The sequence below is a fragment of the Thermobia domestica genome, chromosome 5 (assembly GCF_964235325.1).
Source record: "Thermobia domestica chromosome 5, izTheDome1.hap1.1, whole genome shotgun sequence".
Classification (NCBI taxonomy): Eukaryota; Metazoa; Arthropoda; class Insecta; order Zygentoma; family Lepismatidae; genus Thermobia; species Thermobia domestica.
Window position 1 is genome coordinate 892,570 of NC_137458.1, and position 22,376 is coordinate 914,945.

At 36.2% G+C, this 22,376-nt stretch overlaps 1 protein-coding gene across 1 annotated transcript in view; it reads left to right on the forward strand.

Moving 5' to 3' along the window:
- The window catches only part of ft (cadherin-related tumor suppressor fat), a 537,654-nt gene that overhangs the window by 509,880 nt on the left and 5,398 nt on the right, over positions 1-22,376 (forward strand). Inside the window, exons 9-11 of the mRNA XM_081758083.1 lie at positions 9,218-14,108; positions 18,100-18,682; positions 21,105-21,375. Of these exons, the coding sequence (XP_081614209.1) occupies positions 9,218-14,108; positions 18,100-18,682; positions 21,105-21,375 (5,745 nt within the window). The remainder of the gene's footprint in view (positions 1-9,217; positions 14,109-18,099; positions 18,683-21,104; positions 21,376-22,376) is intronic.

Here is a 22,376-nt window from a genome sequence, read left to right on the forward strand (position 1 = left end):
TATAACAACATACTTATAGACATGCGACAGTAATTTTGGACATGAGTATACCTCGCAATGGGCGACAGCAAAAGTGAATAATATTCTCGCAAAAATCGAGCAAAACTAGCATGTAAACAGTCATGAGCTAAACATCTATCACCTAAAAATGTTAAACCATTTGGGGAGAGTTGACTACAAAAGGAAGCTCGACGTTTGGCTTCCACATGATCTGAACGAAAAACTAGATCGAATTTCCATCCACTGAAACATAACGAACTCAAGCTATTTCTGAAGTGGTTGAACACGACTGATGAAAAGTGGATAACCTACGACAACAGTGCGAAAAAGTTCGTTGTCGAAGCGGGCTCCTCACAGTCTGTGGGAATGCTCACACGGACGCCCAGGAAGTTACGCTGTGCGCTTGGTGAGATTAGAAGGGTATTATGTATCATGAAGTACTGCCGTCGGGGAAAATGATTGGCTCGGATCTGTCCCATCGACAATTAGCGCGAATGCACCTAGCGATTCAAAATAAACGGCCGGAACTGGGCAACAAAAGAGTGTCGTATACCACTCTGACAATACCAGAGCGGATACGTCTTTAATGGCCCTACTGAAATTGAGACAACTTGGCTGGGATGTTTTGATGCATCCACTGTATAGCTCGGACATGGGACCATATTTTCTTCAGACCATATTTTCTTCAGCGTTAAATTAGCTTCAAAAGAGATCAGTGAAGATCACATCACAAAGTTTTTTGTAATCAGATAACACAGAAATTCCATAGTGACGAGATTATGATGTTGGAAAAAGGGCAGATCATGGAACAAAATTATACATACATGGTATCATAATGCTATTTTCAAATCATAATAAATATTTTCTCAGTTTTGACTGCCAAAGACTCATCAATTTTTAGACAGCCTAATATGTGGAATTTATTACTATTTCACTGTATCTAACTGATTGCTCAGAATTTCTACTGAAAGAACATTAATTAGCATAGCTCAAGTACAAGAAACTAGATAGTTTCGGAAGGAGCAGTAAACATAATTGTACAAATGTAATGAGTGCACCTCGCACATATTTTAATAAATAAATCGGTTTTTATGTAAGCTGGGCCACCTTTAATTTCTATTTCTTGAGATATTTCGGGAAACTGCAGCTCCCTTCGTCGATCAAAAGTCAAAAAAATGGAAGTAGATAAAGTGAACCCTGATAACAGCACAAAACATGTCTTTCTTTAGTGGACAAAACTAAGTTAAAAGTAGTTCTCATTAAGCTGTTCAGCAGGTATTCTCATGAAGAGCACTTTACAAGACGGCATTGATTCTTAAAGAAATGTCTAGAAATGTGTACACGTATTTCCTCAAAATTGGATCTAAAACATTACAAATTATTTACATATTTATCGAAACTTTCATGATATAAACTAATTATAATGAGATTATGCCGTTTATGCCGTATTTATAGTTGTCAGATACTAATCAATCAAAATTATTGCTCCTGTATGACGTATCTGAAAATAATAATAATAATAATAAACAAAAGGCATAGAACAGTACTCTTGTCTGCAACTCGATAAAATTAATATCAATGAAACATATTTTTGAAAAAAGCTATTAATGACAAAAATCCATTCTTTGTCTAGGTTATCCTCATCCAGATTTAAGAGTAGCTTTGCTTTGTACTTTTAGGATAGAATGACTCAAAAACGTTCCTTTTAAGCTGTGAAGTAGTTTCGGATAATTTCGACTTCCTTTATTACATGATTCAAAATTCCTTTTGTGTTTTGATGAATCTAGAGATTACAGAATCTTGAAGCTTTTATTCTCGTTCCATTTGTTTTCCTAATATAAGTGCCATCGCGTTGACTAGTTTGGTGAACTCAAGCATGGCCTGAGTCATTGACAAAATAGTTTTTTGAAACCAGTAAAATATTTTTAAAATTCATTGATGATTTGTAGCTAACTTATAAAACATATTCTTAGCAATATTATTCACAATATATGCCAGTTTAGTCCAGGATGGAAAAGAAATCTAACGATTGATAGACATAACTTCGACCTTACTTTCAGATATGAAAGTTAAATGCTTACCTCTTTAATATATCCAGAGTATCTCTATCATATCGTATTTTTCTGATTTAATTCGAATATAATTTCCAATTCATTCTTAATGTGTTCCTCAGATGAGAACAATCCATAACACGTAGAAATAAACCGAACTGAACCATAAGAGTTTAGCCTTGTGCCAGTGAGAAATTTTTTCGTGTTTGTAGTAGTCACGTTACATTATGTCGGTTTTCTATATGTTTAGAAATCATTTTATTGTTTAGTCGGCTGAACACCAAATTTTCAAAATCCAAACAACTCCCCATTTTTTGGATCAAAAGATCTAATATATTTCAGGCAAAATTTTTCTTGTAGGCCTTATATCTGGAGAACTACATACAGTGTAGCCAAACGCACACTATCACTTATTTCAGTAAGATGTACTTATTCCGTGAAAACTCGATTTAGGGGCCGTTCAAAAATTTTGTGGCCCCTGATCCAAAAACTAATTATTGGTCAAGATCGCAATCTTTTGATACTTTTTTTTTTTTTTTTTTTTGATCATTGTTAAAATTCTTGTTATTCTATGTCACTTTAATTGTTTGATGTATTCTATTTAGTTCATTAAAAAAAGTGTATGTGATAGTTCCTCAAGACTATAATAATATATCAGCATATTTATAAATTTATGCTGTTGATATTTGAAATTTGAATTCGAAAATGGTTCATTACAATGTTAGCTAGGAAAAGATGTGTAAACAGTAGATGTACTAGCTACGGGAAAGCCCTTTACTATCTAACATCGTAATGAATCATAGTTGAGTGCCTTATTTATTTACAAATGCACAAAATTTTGTAATACAACACTTGCAACGCAGAAATTATAATAATAATAATAATAAATATGACTTCAATATCGTAGTGTTTTCAAGTAGTTTGAATATTATAAAGTTGCTTGGGCGCAACACTGAAATTATTATTTAAATACTATCGATTTTGAATTATCTATGTGACAACATGATAGTGAATTTTGGTTTACTTCATTTAATTTTTAAGTGAACTATAAAATGCCTCTACCAGTAATTATTTTTTGTAGGGAATAATTTTGGACGCTGATTCCTATTAATTTGTTGTATTTTAAAAAAAGAAGCTGTATAAAATTGTAAGGGAGCAAGGTGAGATTGTCGAGTGACCTTGCATGTGGGCAAGGAGTGAGCTTAATAGTGACAATTTTAAACAAATCCCTTTCCTCGGACGTTTATGTTCTAACCAAAGTGCTCTCTGGCTTTACTTGTATGCGATGCCTTCGAGCAACCGTGCAGTTCAGATTACACTTCACCTTGAAATGGAAAAAGGACATCGCATTCGGTTGGAGTGACTTCGTCTAGTGATCCTTTCTTTACGAAAGAAAGGGAAAAACAAAATCGAATCCATATTCGGGGATGAAAATGGATCTACTGGATGAGGATCACACTTGTATCTCTTTTGGAGGTTCTTTCAAGATAAACCTCATTATCCTAAATCAGTCCTCCCCCACCTCTTCGACGTACAGATACAATTACAGTTTGATATCACCTTAGCATTTCGAACAACAGTTGTGATATAGGATTTACACTTACCATGGAGACCTACAGCTGGAACCCCTGATTTATTGTTTATTTGTAATATCTTGTAGATGCAGTGAACATTTAAATTATTCCTGACATTTGATCTTTGGCATTTCCTGCAAAAGTTACAGAAATCTTACAATCATAAGCGCCGACACGAAGAAAATATTGGGGAGGGGGAGGCGGCTCAGTTACTGTAAAATTTTATCGCATAATAACTTCTCTAAATATAAATAATAGCAATACTTTAAGGATAGTGCTCATTCTCATCAATGACAATATTAATGAGTGGGGATGAAGGTGCTCCGGCCAATGCTGTTAATTCATACAAAAATTAAGAGCTAGCAACACCTCAGAGAATTTTTGTATGAAGCAACGCAGTAATCTCACTTATAATGAATAAGCCTATATGTTGTACAGTTTTCAATGTTCCGCAGAAATGTGTTGAAATTCAGCAGAAGATCGAAAAATAGAGAAGTTGTACACGTCTAATTGAATGTTACTCTTCAGAATTAACTGTTCCCCATGAGACTAACGATGCATATTTCTCACCTGACATTAAAATTGATTTAACAGTTTTTCAGTACCTGTACCGTCTTTTTCTTTCTTTTTCTTTTCATTGATTAGGGAAATTATTTCTTTGTTTTCTTTGAAATAAACTGGAATCTTTCTTATAGATTTTTGCTTCTAATTTAAGTATCCCGTCCTTCGTGAAAATTAAGTGATATTAAATTTGTATCTAATGAAAATAAATTTTGAAAAAAAAAAAAGACAGGTATTTAACTAGACTGGAAGAAGAAATCAGTAAAAAGTAAAAATTCCAGTTAATTTCAAAGGAAATGAAAAATAATTCTTCAATGGGCTAAAAAACAATGATTGGATGGGTACTCAAAATCGTTACGTGAATAAGTAATAGTAAAAGATGAACTTATTTTAGTCATGTTCAGGGATGCCAACCTGCAACTTTATAAAATCCTTTCTCAAAAGGCAGAAATTCTCATTTTGCTCTTAAATTTCTCATGCGCTATATTAATTACAAAAATTTCAAAATTTGTAAAACACGAAAATTTCTTCAATGTTTGAGCGAATTGTTCATAAATTCAGATCTTCGAAATTTATAAAATAGTTGATGAATAAATAGTTTTCTTAATTAAAAGAGACTATTGAGCATTTTTATTAAAAAAAAAAAAGTATATTTAGTTGTCAAAATTTAGTATTTTCATTATGCTTTTGTGCCATAATGTTCTCCGAACGCAATGAAACTACATGAATATCATTCTTCAGTTATTTGTTGTAGGACGTTTTAGAAATTGTCTTTCTCGTTTGGTAATTTACTTTCTTCCGTTCGTTATTATTCTTAACTTTCATAGTATAATTTATATTCCTTGGCGATTGTTTTTGCAAATTCACAAGTTGCTGAATAAATCGCTTCTACACTAATATTCACTTTCTAATAACAAAATTTTGCAATTAGCACTAATGTCAAGTTTATTCAAGTGTCATTAGCCTACTTTCCGCTCATAAAGAATTTTGTTAGATATATAAAAAATCCCATATATGCTGCCAATTTTAACGAAAATTCTCTCTATCCCTATTCAAGATGTTAACGTTAAAAAGTCACATAAAATAAGAATTTTCCCACGAATTGGCTTCACTGGTCATGTTCTATATTTTGTTAGTGATACTTTCAATGACTTATTTTCCCATCTTCACCAAAGCGCTAACAAAAGACGTATTAGAAAATTTGAGATATAAAAAGGCAAAATAAATCCCCGAAATTTCTACCAACAAAATATGGAAATAGAATACGACTAAGTTCTCATTGAAGTTGCTTATTTATTGCGAGAGAAACAATTTTGTCCATTGTTGTCTACGCTTACTGTATTATTGGTTTGATATTGGATGTAGAAGAAAAAACGATTTAAGATTTTTTTCCTGTTTTCGTTACGAGTAGAGAAGGTGTAGGATCTCAACATGAATTTGAGGTCGTATATATAAACGCAGGAATGTGTGTACACAGGCGTAGTAAGTAGATATACCAAAATTAAATTTATTATTCCTTTAACCGTGGAAGTACGTTGAGTTCCACAACCATCCGGTTGGTTCCAGTAATAATTCAAAGGTGACATTCAGAGGTCGTCAGTCAAAAATCCATGGAACCGTCCATGCACCTTGTCTATCACACGAAAAGATCAGAAAATAGAAGAAACAAAACCAGGATGCAGACGATTTTTCAAGGACACTTTTTTTTTTCTTTCTTCCACGGCTTCTTGCTGGACATTTTAGAAATTTACTGCGCTTTACTTGTATAGATAAGTTCCTTGACACCAGCAGAAGATCAAAGAAGAGGAAGAGTCCATGAATCTTCTCAAAATGGAGGATCACGTTTGGCTTGCTCTTCATATCTGATGCATCTGACGGTTTGGCCCTTCTCAAAAGAACGTGTTAGAGCAAGTGTTCAGAGCTGTATAATCCTGCTTCTTTATATGGTACTACTGATGCCGGAACAGGGTGTAAATTCAGCTTTTATCAAAGCTCGGGCTGTGGCGGGTGGCTCAGCAAACATGTGCAAGTATGTGAAGAGGTCACTCGATGGAGAGGTTCGTGTTTTCGCGTAACTATTGCCAGGATTTTTTTTTTTTTAATGGGTTAAGTAGCTGAGATATGTCAGCACGATTCGTTTTAATGATGCTTTGAACAATGCATTGGGTATAAATGACTGAGAAAAGCAAATCTGTGAGGAATTTCAGGAACTTTCGTGGTTTATAAGTCAAAAAGCCACTGCTCTCCGATAACAACTTTTGGATATTCACGGTCCACATAAGGGGAATACATGCCAGGAGTCAAAACCAGAAGGAGTCCATTGTTTAATTGCAGTTAATTCACAGCCTATTTTGAATTACAATGTTAACTTTTCTAACGTGGTAAGAATGGAATTGAACTTATTACTATACACATGTTCTTTGGAGGTTAATAATGTATATTGTTTGAATACAGGCTAAATTGAAATAAAACCACATAAGTTTGGTAAGCAGGGTGCGAATTAAGGGCAGGGATGGAGGGAAAAATCCCCCTCTGGAAAGCTTTTACCCCTGATTGGAAGGCAGAAAAAAATTCCCAGAGGGGATGCTATTTTCCTTTCCTATCCTCAGTTATATTTCTTACATTAGTCAAATTCTTCAATTCAATGTGCTAAACATAAATTCGTTTGAGAATTGTTAATACAAAATTCATTGCAAAAAGTAATTTGATTAGATTAGTGTTGGTGTGTGTTGGAAGCTGTGTGTGTTTTTTCAAAAGGAAATTTTAGTGAGATCTGCTGCTGTAGGTTAGGATAAAAATTGTATAATACTAGTGTGTACTTTCCCCCAAAGCTAAGCCAAGTGTGTTAAGTTTAATCGCTGTTGTCAGTATGGTTGCCACGATTATAGCAAGTTGGTTTAAACGTTTTATTTACTTTATTCCCCCTGGAAAAATCGCCTAATTCGCACCCTGTTGATAAGCATATGAAATGGAATACATCTACATGCGTATAAATGAATAGTAACAGTCATTGTTGTTGCAAGTGTTGGAACTAATCTTAAGAATCAGATTACTTTAAAATAATAATAATAATAATAATAATAATAATAATAATAATAATAATAATAATAATAATAATAATTATTATTATTATTATTATTATTATTATTATTATTATTATTATTATTATTATTATTATTATTATTAGAACTTTTATACAAATCGCAAATTGATTGTTATCTTCATTGCAAATATTACATTTTAACCAGACGAAGAACTTCGCTGTAGATAGGATTACACATAACTTCAACTAAAAGCCTTCTGGAATTACTTTTCGAAAGATTAATCTAATTCCGCTAAACTTCCAGTTTTCACGCACCCTTACTACATATTTGATTCAGTTGTTAGACCGTCCACACAAAGGCTCCCAAATACTGGCTATTCTTTTGTTCATGTGTTACACCATCCCAGACAAAACAAAGTTTTTACTGGATACCACAAGTGACAAATTGTGACATATAGAGCATCCTAATACAATAATGTGACGAATCGATGTAGCACTGCGAGTATATTGAAAACGAATTGTCCAAAATATATGGTTGTCAAAAAGTATTGGAAAGACCTTCATCCAGCAATGGGTCGGTAATTGACGATAATGGTAGATATATGTTTCAAATATAAATAACCCTCATCTCATCACTCATATAACCCCAGTTCTGATTCTTGATGTATTGGCAATAAATGCTTATACTTTGTTCTGAGAGATCATATGTTTAACCGTATAGCTATAAGAATTTCTAAACGCAAAGATAAATTAAAATTTACCGTTCCACCACCCCGCTAGTAATCTTCTGATATGTACACCAGCAAAGCAAGATTCTTTAAATACGTCATTTGTTTTGGCTGTGGAAAATTTGTATCCAACAAGCTCTCCCTTCCAGCTGCATGTGTGTATGAGTTTATGACTCGGTATAACAAACGGTTCTGCGAACTCGAAATATTGTAACAACCGGTTCTAGCGAACTAAGCCCGGAATTCATTCCAAAGTAAATTGCTAAAATGACAGGCAAAATAAAGGATGAAAATAGGTACTTAAATAAACGTAATTATAAGACTATAAAGCGATATAAAAGTAATTTTAAAGCTCGAAAATATATAAAATTGGCATTTCAGTAAATATTTTAATTCGCATAAAATACTATACAAGCTTTATGTATATTTTATGGTTGTGGTTAATTTACAATTGCAGTTATTTAATTTATTAATCAATTAATTTATTGTTTTGGACACAACAAAAATCAAGGAATTGTCTTTTGAAAGTACTCTTGCTAATATATATTTGTTTATATTCAGTCTTCGGATAAATCTTCTTTGGTATTTGCTTTACCATTATATATTACTCACAAGTACTACAAAATCTCACATCACTGTAACTTACGTTGGAAATATTCGTCATTATCTTTTTTTCATTCGTACCTACAATAAAATAGCCCACTTCTAAAATCATAGATACTTATCACATGTTGTGGATAATTCATGTGATAGGTTTAAACAGTCTTTCTTTATAAAAAGTGCCGGCATTTACCAAGAAAGCTTCAAAATATAAAAAAGTGCAGTCATCTGTTGATCTATTACCTTTTGAATACATAATACCCAATCTTCAAATTTTATTAATTAACATATTCATTTTATAAATAGTTTTTTTTGTAATGATTTTTTTTTGTTTTACGATGCTCACAAAAAGTTGCCAGTACTACTTATTGTTACGTATCACCAGAAAGAAAGCTCTGGTTTTAAATAACACTCGGCAAAATTTGAAAACGAAAGAAAAGAGAACTAATATGGTGAAAACAACAAATTGGAGTTTTTTTTTTTTACAGGAATCTGAAAATCATCATCATCAAAGGAGTCCTAATCATTACAATTTGCAATAAATACGTGTTTTTATAATGCCTATTAATTGACATTTTCTATATTATGTACATAAAAAGTATATGACCAACTTCCATTGCTCTACAGTTGTCTTATATTTTTTTTTCTTTTCTTTCTCAGGGCAATTTGTCTTCGGAGCCAAAGCCATTGACAACGATATCAACCAGAACAGTAAAATAGTTTATTATTTGAGCGGCCGGGACGCAGACAAGTTCTATATGAATCAGGAGACTGGCGTCATCAAATCGTCACAGGAGCTAATTGGTGAAAATAACGCCTTTCAGTTGCAGATCCAGGCGACAGATGGCGGGAGGGAGCCACGTTCTGCGATTGCGGATTTGGAAGTTCGATTGAAGCCAGCAAATCTGTTTCCAAACATCAGCCTACAGAAGCAGACCTTCTCGTTCTCAGAAGATGTAGAAAATCAGATCATTACTCGTGTTAAAGCTTCTTCGCCCAAGCGAGGTGAGGCTGGGATCATTCAGTATTTTATCGCCGGTGGGAACGTTGGCAATGCTTTTATGATTGACAATAGAACTGGAGAAGTGATCGTCGGTGAAGGACTCGATTACGAGACGTCTCCACAGTATGAAGTTTGGATAGAAGCCAGGGACTCGGATGAGCCGCCCTTGAGAAGTGTCGTCCAACTACTGATAAATGTGACAGATTCCAACGATAACGCTCCAGTGCTTGATCACTTCCTCTACAACGCCACTATCTTAGAAGAGGAATTGCCGCCACAAAAGGTCATCCAGATCCATGCAACAGACGCTGACTCCGGAAAGAATAGCCAGGTTCTGTACCAAATGAAGCAAACCGGCGATACGGATAACGCTTTTACATTAGATGCGAAAACAGGCGATATCTACACCAATATCAAGCTTGATCGAGAGTCTGTAGGTTCTTACTCATTGACGGTTGAAGCTGTGGATCAAGGAGTGCCTCAAAGAACAGGAACAGCCACTGTCCTTATTACAGTTCTAGATAAGAACGATAACCCTCCACGTTTCACTCGTTTGTTCAGTGTCAACGTGACTGAAAACGCAGAGATTGGCACGTTCGTTATTCAAGTAACCAGCTCTGATTTGGACATCGGTGAGAACGCTAATGCTTCATACAGCTTCACGGACAACCCCAGCGAGAAATTCCATATTGATCCTTTGACCGGGAATGTAACAGTAACAGGCATGTTGGACAGAGAATCACAAGATGAATACCTTTTGAAAGTGGCGGCTGTCGATGGCTCGTGGCGTGCGGAAACTCCATTGACCATCACCATTCAGGATCAGAATGACAATGCACCAGAATTCGAACATAGTTACTACAGCTTCAACTTTCCCGAGTTGCAGAGGAATGTTGCGTTTGTAGGTCAAGTGACTGCTACAGACAGAGATAAGCAAGGCCCGAACTCTGTGATATCCTACTCACTAAAACATCCATCCGATTTCTTCACAGTCGATCCGGCTAGCGGAGAGATATTTTCGAAACAGAGCATGCGTTATAAACACACAACACTTGAACCGTCTCCAGAGAACCAATACGTGCTTACAGTGATCGCTACGGACAACGGGAAGCCGCCCATGTCATCTGAATGCATGGTCACCATCAACGTTGTGGATGCCAACAACAATGCACCCAAATTCCAAGAAGAGAGCTTTTTCACTCCTGTCCCAGAAAGTGCTTCTGTTGGCCAAAAGGTGCTTCAGCTGATTGCCAAGGACAAAGGAGATTTTGGCGTAAATGCCGAAATTGAATACATTAAAATCGGAGGCAATGGTTCTGAACTTTTTAACATCGGAAAAACTTCTGGGTGGATTACAGTGGCGTATTCTCTGCATGGAAAGCGGATGAAGCAATATTCGTTGATGGTACGTGCAGTTGATAAAGGAGTCCCACCTCAACAAGATGAAGCTGTCGTTACGTTAGTGATTACTGGGGAGAACAGATACAGTCCAGTATTCACTGCGCTTAGCTATCAAGTAATTGTTCCAGAGAACGAACCTCTCGGGTCAACAATTGTCACAGTGACAGCAACCGACAATGATGATGGCCCCAATGGAATGGTTCGCTATTCTATTTCCAGCGGCAACGAGAGAGAGGAATTTGCGGTTGATGAGAAGACTGGTGCTGTAACTATTTTGCATCCTCTGGACTATGACATCATTCAGGAGTACCACTTGAACATCACCGCCAGGGATCTAGGATTTGAAGTTCGTCAGACAACTGCCATGTTAACTGTCACTCTAACGGACATTAATGACAATGCTCCGACGTTCAACCAGTCTTCGTACAACGCATTTCTTTCAGAGAATTCTCCTCCGAAGACCTTTGTGTATAAAGTGAAAGCAGTTGACATCGACTCAGCAAAGAACGCTATAATTCAATATTCGATAGTTGGAGGAAGTGGGAAGGAGCTCTTCACAATTAACACTAACACTGGAGAAATCTTCTCGAAGATCAGCTTCGACTATGAAGAAAAGAGTTTGTATACCTTGGATCTGTTGGCTGCCAACCCTGACTCTACGATGTATGGATCAACCAAGGTGCTGGTGTACGTGACGGGGGAAAATGAGTTCTATCCGAAGTTCGTGCAACCAGTATTTCATTTCAGTGTTTCTGAATCAGCTCCTGTAAGCACAAGCGTTGGAACAATTCAGGCTACGGACCAAGACGCAGGAGAAGATGGAAACGTGTATTATTTATTTGTTGGTTCCAGCAACGACAGGGGCTTCACAATTGGGTCAGAAACAGGTGTGATATCTGTGGCAAGGAAGCTGGACCGCGAAACGCAAAACAGAGTGGTGCTGACTGTGATGGCGAAGAATTCTGGAGGGATTAGGGGGAATGATACGGACGAGGCTCAGGTGATAATTTCAATCCAAGACGGCAACGACCCTCCAGAGTTCATTCAGCCAGTCTATGAGGCAAAAGTGTCTGAAGGTGTACCAGTTGGATACAAAGTGACCACTGTGACTGCTGTAGACAAAGATGTAAGACCCAAAAACAATCAGTTCGCGTATTCAATTATTGGTGGAAATGTTGGCAAAGTGTTCAAAGTAGACCCTCAATCCGGAGACATTCAAACAACAGCAAAATTAGATCGTGAAAGAATCCCAATGTACACCCTCAAGATCGGAGCCATAGACACTGGAACCCCACCTCAAACAGGAACAGCAGAGGTCCATATTTTAGTTCAAGATGTGAATGATAATGGTCCTATCTTTGATCCCCCAAACGTCGTTGGTTATGTAATGGAGAACGAACCCCCAATGACTAGTGTGATGGTGCTAAGTGCTACTGACCCAGATCTCCCACCGAATGGAGCACCATTTACATATCATCTAATTGGCGGCAAACACAAGGACTTAGTACAAATTGACCGTCTTACAGGTTTAGTGAAAACAACAAGAAGTATAGATAGAGAAGCGACACCTGAGCTCCATATTGTTGTCGAGGTCCAAGACAGTGGGAAACCAAAGATGAAGTCCGAGTACCCCGTGACAATTGTTATACTGGACAAAAACGACAGTCCATCGTCTGCTCGAGGAGTCCATGTTTTGGTGCATACATTCAACGATGCATTGCCAATAGGAAAAATCGCAGATATTCATCCAAATGATCCCGATTCATCAGGCCAGTATCAATGTAGGATAGTAAGCGGTCAACAGCATGGATTCTCAATCCCCACAGCGTGTGACTTGCACAGCTTAAAAGTACATCCCGGTTCTGGTTATATTCTCAGTGTTTCTGGCAACGATGGTCAACACTCAGATGTGGTTTCCACCGTCACTGTAAGCTTCATTGCTTTTGATAACGCCACTGTAGAGAATAGTTTGACGCTGAGGATTGACAATATGACGGCCACCAAATTTCTTTCCCATTTCTACAAAAGTTTCCTGGATCTCTTGAAATCTACGTTTGATGCCATTGATTCCCCGTATCTGTTCAGCATTCATGGGAAAGATGGAGGCATAGAGTTAACGATAGCTATCAAGGGCGCCAAAGGTTATAGAAGCAAAGCGAAAGTTGCCGAGATGCTTAATCAGAAAAAGAACGCCATTCAGCAGCTTTTGCAGACGTCTTCGATTACCATAGGCTACTCACCTTGTAAGAAATCGACATGTGAAAATGGAGGCTCCTGTAGCGAGGGAATCCACGTGTATGAAGAAACGGAAATATCAGACAGTCAGGCGCTAATTTTCACTTCTCCATTGGTCAGCCATGACTTTACGTGCAGGTGTCAGGAAGGATTTACAGGAAAGCGCTGTGACAAGAGGCAAGATCCATGTTCCCCGAATCCCTGCCAGTATGGCGGTACATGTAGGAGACAAGGCTTTGATTTCCAGTGTTCTTGTACGCCAATGTATGAAGGCAAGGTGTGTGAAATTGAGAAAAGCAATGTGTGTGACGATAACCCGTGCAAGAACGGAGGCTCCTGTCGTGAGACCCCAGATGGAAGCTTCTTTTGCTTGTGTAGACCTGGCTATAGAGGCAACCAGTGCGAAGCTGCAGCCGACTCTTGTAGGCCGAACCCTTGTTTGAACGGAGGACTCTGCGTCAGCTTAAAGCCTGGATACAAATGCAACTGTCCAGATATGTACTACGGGACGCACTGTGAGAAATCTACATACGGATTCAACGAACTCTCCTACATGGTATTTCCATCCCTAGATGCCAACACCAACGATATTTCCATTATTTTCTCCACCACCAAACCAAACTCCCTGCTCGTCTACAACTTTGGCATCCAGACGGGAGGAAGGTCAGACTTTGTGGCCATTGAATTGATTGACGGGAAACCGACGTTCTCGTACGGAGGCGCAAGAACTGCCATCACATCTATCGCTGTGAGTACGTACGTCGCAGATGGCGAGTGGTATAAGATCACTGCAACCAGGAATGGCCGCGTGGTGTCATTGGGAGTCACTGCTTGTACTGAGCATGGCGACATATGCAAAGACTGCAAACCAGGGGACAAGAATTGCTACGCTGACGATATTGGGCCTTCAGGGTAAGTAAAGCACTCGTAGATTGATAGTAGAAATAGAACTTGATTTGTATGAACAGAAGGAGTGTAAATGGTATGTGGCTAGAAGTCGACATTTATTTTTCACCCACACAAAGCAGAGGAGAAAAAGTTCCTTTTTTTTTATCTGTAGATCAGGGATAGAAAACAGATTCAGACTTGAAATTAGTGTGAACGATTAAATAGAGATTTTTCTGAATTTTATACAAATAGTAGATGACAGAGTAAATGTATTCGTCATCATTCTTTAGTTCCAAGCCGGAACCAGAAGCAGAAGGCTTCTCTCCCTTTTCCTACAACCATAGTTTTGCTTCTACTTAAATTTCAGACGTAAATTTGGTACAGGGGAGTCATTTCAGACTTCGCTTGAAGGGGGCAAGAGCACCACCGACAAAAGACTTTCATGTTTTCTACTAGTATATTAGTAGGCAATCTATTAAAGTATATATGTATTCCTCAAACTCTTGGGGCGGAGGGCAATTTCCCCCTCCTGCCCCCCTAATGACGCCTCTGATTTGGTATCAAATGTTTTGTACGTGTGACAATTATGTGTATAACTATTTTGAATTAATAATAGTAAAGCTTCTATATAACGCCTCCAACACTGTAATAACGCAAAATAAGACCGTTTCTCAGTCACAGTACATAGCGTAATAATATAGCTAGGACAGGGAGAGTATTAATATTATGGAGGGACATAATACAGTAGACTTCCGAGTATCCGGTCTCCGTACTATCCTGCCTAGTTTCCGGGCCACCTTTTCATATTTGTGTACTGTAAAATCAGTTTGAGTCAATTTTCTTAAGAATTAGGCGTATGATTTACGTTAATATTCTATTTATGTGTCCTGCATTTACAGAATTTATGCATTACATGCATTACAGAATTTATGTTAAAATGTGAACAGTTTACATATACTGTATGTATGCTTTAACTTAACATACGTATATGTATATAGAACTTCGGCCTATCCGGCTTTTTTTGTTATTTGGCCTTCCTTTCCGCCACATTAGACCGGTTACTCGGGAGTCTACTGTATTATAATGTTACAAAATTTTTAAAAATCAACATGTAGAATCTTGCTAAGTTATTCCTATAGCTAGTCTATCAAAATGTTAAACGAGGTTTCCTATTTAATAACTTTCTCAGAAAACCTGGTGAGTTTTTCCTAAAGAATTTCTATGTAGCTGCTAGTGAGCTATGATTGCCACAGGCGCACCTCAATCACTCGTCGCTCTCAAAATTATTACATTAAAGTGAAATTAATTCAATTATTATACAAATATAATAATTGTTTATGCCTTGTAAATTTAATAACTATGTTTAGTTAATAAAACTGAGTGAGATAATAAATTAAAGGGGTTATTTCTCATTAGTGGGATTATAATAAATGCTAATATTGTATGTATCTAGTGGAATTGTAGTGATTTTTTTAGCTCAGATCTGATAGAAACTACTTATGGTGTGTTGGTACCACTGAATTAAATCATTTATAGAACATGATAACTAATTCTATGGCCTATGAAACCCGGAGGTTCAGTGCCGCATTCTCAAAAAGTTTCCGTGATAATGTCTAAAGGACATATTCACAAATTATATTTACTCTAATTTTGTGGCTCTTTTTAAATGTACAAAAGAAATTTTTGAGGATATACAAACTTTGTGACTAGCCTTATGTTGAACTTTTTGATCATGCCTCGTATAAGTTACGCATTGTTAAGAAGGAAATATATTAGGTTGCGGATGAGTCACCGTAAAAGAGATGATGGTCTGAACTAGCGTGATTTTTGTAACTCATGAGTAGGAAATACTTTCGTTAATCGAATATATATATGTATATATAAGAATGAGTGATATGTTTCGTAGCTTTGGGAAGAATTGTCAGCCCAACCCCATTTTGAAACAGTTTCTTATAGGATGCGTTCCAATGTTATCAGGATTCTTCAGCATCCATAATATGAACGTGATCAGATTATTTTTTTTATGCTTCTTTTACGTTCAGATGATTTTTACAAGGTACTTTTAATACAAAATGGTTCATGTTTTGTTACTTTTCCGTCGTATAAGTTCTGTGTCACGTATCTATTCTTCTGTCAGTTGTGACCCTTCAAGAAAGAAAGAAAGGGGAAAAAATGTCCGCGAAAAAACATAAACTGGAGACTTTTAGTAATCGAATTCAAGGGATTCGTGGAAAAATGTATTTTGGAACAACCTATAATTTGAAAGAGTTTGTGACTGTCGTTATAAACAAAGATGTCCAGCGGCAGAACGTGCTTCACAATCAATCGTATTCGTGTCCAATATAGAAATTTTGTCAGTATTTGTAGAAGAAAGATATCAGCGGGAGGGGGAGGGGGGAGGTGTACTTTGGTATGAGAGCATTTAAATAAAGGGAAGAGAAAGGTTATCTGTCAACATCACATCACGAGTCCATATCATACAAATTGAAACTGTAAAGAAATTTTTCTTTGTGAATACGTATTAAAACAGTTCACATATTGTCGACTATGCGTATGAAATGTTCTATAACATGGAGGAATTACTAACATTCTGTGTTACAATAATTGTATCGTAATTTTCGCCAGGCTCTTAAATTTTGTGTATGCACTTCTCTGTTTTCCTTTTGTATATTACGCATACGTATTCAGTTCAAAATCTCTTGCTGTCGCGAATTCAGTCGAGGAATTTTAAGCTTTGAATATATAAAACGATAATCATGTCTGTTGTGTTGTAGGGTTGCGAAACGTGGTCGCTTATTCAGACCCTCTTTTCTCCAGAAGGAACAAATATTAAAAGCCACGATTTTAGGTATGCCACCCCATCATGAACAACGAAGGGGAAGGGAAAGAAGCACTTGCACTCAGAAAGGCCTAAACACTACAAATACAATCTCGTTGTATCTGATTTTTCTTTCTTTACATAATAATCTATGATGTCAGTGAAAGATAAAGCAAACACGTCTACAGAGGAAAGATGGTAATCCTTTTTAAAGAATTCAATATCGAGCTTCAATCTCAATATGTGTTTGCTCTTTTATCTTTATTTCTTGATTATCCTTCTACATTTGTTAAAAAATAAGAAAAGAAAACTTGTATCCACCTTCAATAATAAGGAACATGTTTGTAACAAAGACAAATTTTCATATCAAAAATGTGATAATTAACCAAATTAAAGAGGTATTCGCTACTGTTGGAGAATTTAGTTCTATTTGACAACAATCAAGCAACTAATGCTGGGATTTGTTTGACGATTTGCTTTACAACTGCCCATGTGAACTTAAAGTAATGCGACCTAAACATGGTTTATGAATGTAATATTCAGAAAGAGGATCAACTTAGTAAATTTAACTACCATCATCATGAAGTCTGTTTCCAACAAGAAATATTTATTTTAAATAATATAGTTACGACAGATTTTGCCGCCACGTGCAAATGCACGTGTTACATATGGTAGAACCGGCCCTGATAAAACTTTACTAAATGAAGTTATATCATATTTTTTACTAAGATACTTTTTATAGCTCTAATTACGAGTAATAACGGAAAATATTTCAACATCTGCCATAAATATATTTGTATATCTTCATTGTATTTATTATTTGTATAGTATGTATCTTAGAATTTTCGTGTGTGTTACTCGTTGTATAATAACTTTGGCACTTGTGACTATTCCATCTGTTACGTAGGGTATATAATGCTATAACAGACTTCTGGCTCTTTAAAGATTCCAATACATTATTGTTACTAACAGAGAAAGTGGCTCCATACTAGATATTTTGCCACAGACTACGTGAAACACATACTAATTTTTGTTTAGTATGCTGTTATTTGTAATTATTTCTTTTAATAGTGGGTGAATGAATCTTGAAATAAATTTAATTGTTTTAATACTATTAAGTCAAATGTTTGGTATTTCTTTGATAGGTTTAAATATCAGTATATTTAATCATTAACAATGAATTGTTGCGTTTTTCAGAACACTGAATTTCAACAGTCAGCCCATGTACTTAGGAGGCCTTATGACAGCTGATCCAATTCTGGAGCGCCCAGGCCAAGTGCATACAGATGATTTCGTAGGTTGCATCCACAGTGTAGCTATCAACGGGCGTCCCTTGAATCTCAGTAGTCCCATAAGAAACCACGGAGTTGAGAACACATGTCCTCGAAACAAAGGCATCTGTTCGACAGAATCGCAGGACCCATGTGGTATTGGTGGAGAGTGTCTTGACCGCTGGAGGACATCTTCTTGTCTCTGCGCTGGAGGACTTTTTGCACCAAATTGTGACGAAGCGTTTGAACCTGTGAGTCTAGGTGATGGTGGTTTTCTCGAATTTCGTGTGTCCAAGAAGCACAGAAGAATGCAGTTACTAGAGGCGCTTTATGGAGGCTCCACGCAATGGAAGAGAGCATCGTCCAAAGTTCGGCGACAGACCACCTGGTTGAGAGACGCGGCCGCTGTCCAATCTCCTCCAAAAAGAGTGTCTCTGATGTTCAGAACTACACAGAAGAAAGGCCTGCTCTTCTATGCTGCCACCAACAACGACTTCACGTCTGTGGAGGTAAGAACAAGAAAATACACGTTTGAAAACAGTAGACAGAGTTTGTAGGATCGATTATTTATTTATCTCTAACAGAGCTTTACAGTCTCAGTCACAAGAGAAGGAAGCAGTGTACAAATTAGGTTTATTAGAGTATAACTAAATCCAAACAATAAAATATAATTACACCACATGTATGCAGTAGTAGTTAGTACATGGATATTAAAGAAATTTAAAGTATTTGCTATTTATGACAATAGAAAAAATAATAAAATGAATTCCCTACTTTTAAAAAATAGTCTGTCTATTGTAAAATTCAGGTAATGTTTAGTGTTCAACATAATTACAGAATATCATTAGAATAAGGAAAATATTGATAGATATGTTCTTAGCCAGGCCTTGTCTCAAAATACTCAATTTGAGCTGCTTTAAAAGTCACTCCTTATTTAGTTAATCCTTGCTGATTCGTAAGTTGTTTAAAATCTCTTTACCTATGTTTATTGTATTGGATTTTTAAGGTTTCTTCCATTTAGGTTAAAGGAAACAATGAGAAATGAATGATGGTAATGAAATAAGTGGTAAAGGATAGTGGATAATATCTGTGCCGTCAACGGAGCTCAAACCTGCGACAGGGAAATCTTGCGATCATATACATAATGCCTTATTGCTCTCGACTTCGACGCCGGCTGGCTACATGTCTGTATCTGGTTCAATTATCGTCAGAGAAAGAATACTTCAGTCCTTATGAAGACGTAGACGAGGCAGAGAAAACAGGCATTTGTTGTATGAAAATCATATTTATGGACAAAATATAAGGCAAGAGTTTTAAAGGGAGGAGGGTTGTGAGACTGAATAGTCAATCGCATTATTTGATGCAACTGCGTTTGTTCTTCAATTTTTTTAAGGAAGCACTGATTAAATACCCGCCTGTCATGAATAGTAGAGAAAATTGATGAGAAAAGACTGGAGGCGTTCGAAACGTGGGTGTGGAGAAGAGTTGATAAGAGTCGAACGAAAAACAAATGAGAAAGTATTAGAAATAGCAGAAGAGAAGAAAATAAATTTGAATGTATTAAAAAAAAAAAGAAAGAAAATGATTGGGACATTGACTGAGGATGAACTGTATCATGATGGACGATCAAAAAGGAGAAACAGGAAGGAGGGCGAAATGCTACAGTTGATGTGTGCTATTAAAACAGAATATTCCTTCTTGAAAAGGTTATTTAAGGACTTTGTTGCATGGACTTTTCTCAGTTGCGGCAAATGACCTACTAGTAATGGCAAAATACTTATTATTATTATTATTATTATTATTATTATTATTATTATTATTATTATTATTATTATTATTATTATTATTATTATTATTATTATTATTATTATTATTATTATTATAAAAATTGTCCAAGAGGCAGCAAATACTGAACGTCCAGAAGGCATTAGTGTGATTTTTTTTATTTTATTTTTTATTATTATTACAAAAATTCGTAACATACTGCTTTGCTATTACATTGTGTTCAGGGAAGAATGATGCACCAGGTATTTCATAATTTTCCCTGCGCTGACTTCCTTTTTCGAGGCTTTTAAACTTCTGGTCGACATTTATTTGAAGTAAGAAGCAGAGAATGTATATCTTGATTACAAATTGATCGTGTTATTTCTGTGCATTTAGTCATGTTCTATAAGTCAATGGACACTGGACATTTTCATCAACCAAAGTTATAAATGTATGTGTGTGCGTATGTTCCAGCGTAACTCTGGAATGCCTGGAGCCATATCAACGAAAAATTGGTACCTATTTATGAATTTAAAACCTGGAAAAGAATACCATAGAAATAAGATCCCGTAACACACCTAGGGCGAGTGGAAGGAATGACTTATTAAAATGATCGAAAAAGACCGACATTCGTGTGGAATCCGTAGTTCTCGGGGTTGCTGACGTGACTTGTGATACTCCAGATTACGTTAGTCTAAGTCCAGCCTCCAGGAGGGGTAAGACCCCCTAGCGCCCCCTAGAGATGAGAAAGGGAGGACATGTAAAAGTAATAAAAATGATCGATATTAGTGCCGCCGAATCCATAGTTTTTGGAGTTGCTGAGATGAACAATGAGACTTCCCAATGCCGTTTGAGTCCACTTTCAGCTTCCATCGGGATGGTAGGTGAGAAAGGTGAAAAATACAATATTCAATTGCAACGTAGTCACTATCCACCTCCATCATGGCACTTCTATTAAAGTTCGTATTCTATGGGGATAGGGTGTTTCCAAATTATCCTAAGAGGGAAGGGAATTCAAGTATATCCTATAGGTCTACATTTATTCTCCCAGTGCGAAAAACGGGCATTTCAGCTAGTACCTAGGTCTATGTATAAATTTAGAACTGAGTATGTGCATATATACAATATGTGCATTACAATTAAAAAATGTTCATTTTCTGTTTTCAGATGAAAGAAGGCCACGTGAAATACATGTCGAGGCTTGGCGCAGGAAACCCCATCAATATGACCATTCAAGACACAGACGTTTCTGATGGAAATTGGCATAATTTAACCATCCATTCCTACAACAGGGGGTTGAGATTGCTTCTAGATGGGAACAGAGTTGGAGATGAACTGGATTCTGCCGGCGTCCATGATTTCTTGGATCCGTATCTTACCACCTTGTCTCTCGGAGGAGCGAGGCGGGAGCTTTATTTGGCTGCAGATGTTGTGCCAGGTAAGATATTAAAATTATCTCTCTACACTTTCCAACGTACTTCTCATTAGCAGTTCTTTCATTTAGCCTTACAGTTCTTCATTAACTTTTATTTGTCTTACATTAACCATTTAATATAATCATCTAAGAAACTAGCAGACGATATTAATTCTTCATTAACTTTTATTTGTCTTACATTAACCATTTAATATAATCATCTAAGAAACTAGCAGACGATATTAATTCTTCATTAACTTTTATTTGTCTTACATTAACCATTTAATATAATCATCTAAGAAACTAGCAGACGATATTAATTCTTCATTAACTTTTATTTGTCTTATATTAACCATTTAATATAATCATCTAAGAAACTAGCAGACGATATTAATTCTTCATTAACTTTTATTTGTCTTACATTAACCATTTAATATAATCATCTAAGAAACTAGCAGACGATATTAATTCTTCATTAACTTTTATTTGTCTTACATTAACCATTTAATATAATCATCTAAGAAACTAGCAGACGATATTAATTCTTCATTAACTTTTATTAGTCTTACATTAACTATTTAATACAATCATCTAAGAAACTAACAGATTCATAAGGAAAATGTACAGAATTAACAGAAAGAACGTTATAAATAAATAAATAAATAAAAGCTTTAAAATGGAGGGAAATATAACTTACGATGGAATAAACTGAGGTGATATTGGTTACCAATAATTTGCTTTATGAAAATGATTCTGAATTTTCATTTAAATAGAGTAGTAGTTGGTAAATATTCAATTGTATCAGGGATTAAATTCCATAGCATAAAGATTTGGAATCAGTGCCGTGACGTAGGGAGGAGCGAGCGGGGCGACAGCTCCGGGCACCGAAGTAAGGGGGCGCAAAATTCGGGAGGAAAAAAGAAAAGAAGGAATAAAAAAAGAGAGAGGAAAAATTACTTGGAATATTACTAGTATCTTTATAACTCCTCTTCCTGCTTTAGGAAGTGTCTATATTGTTACTCATG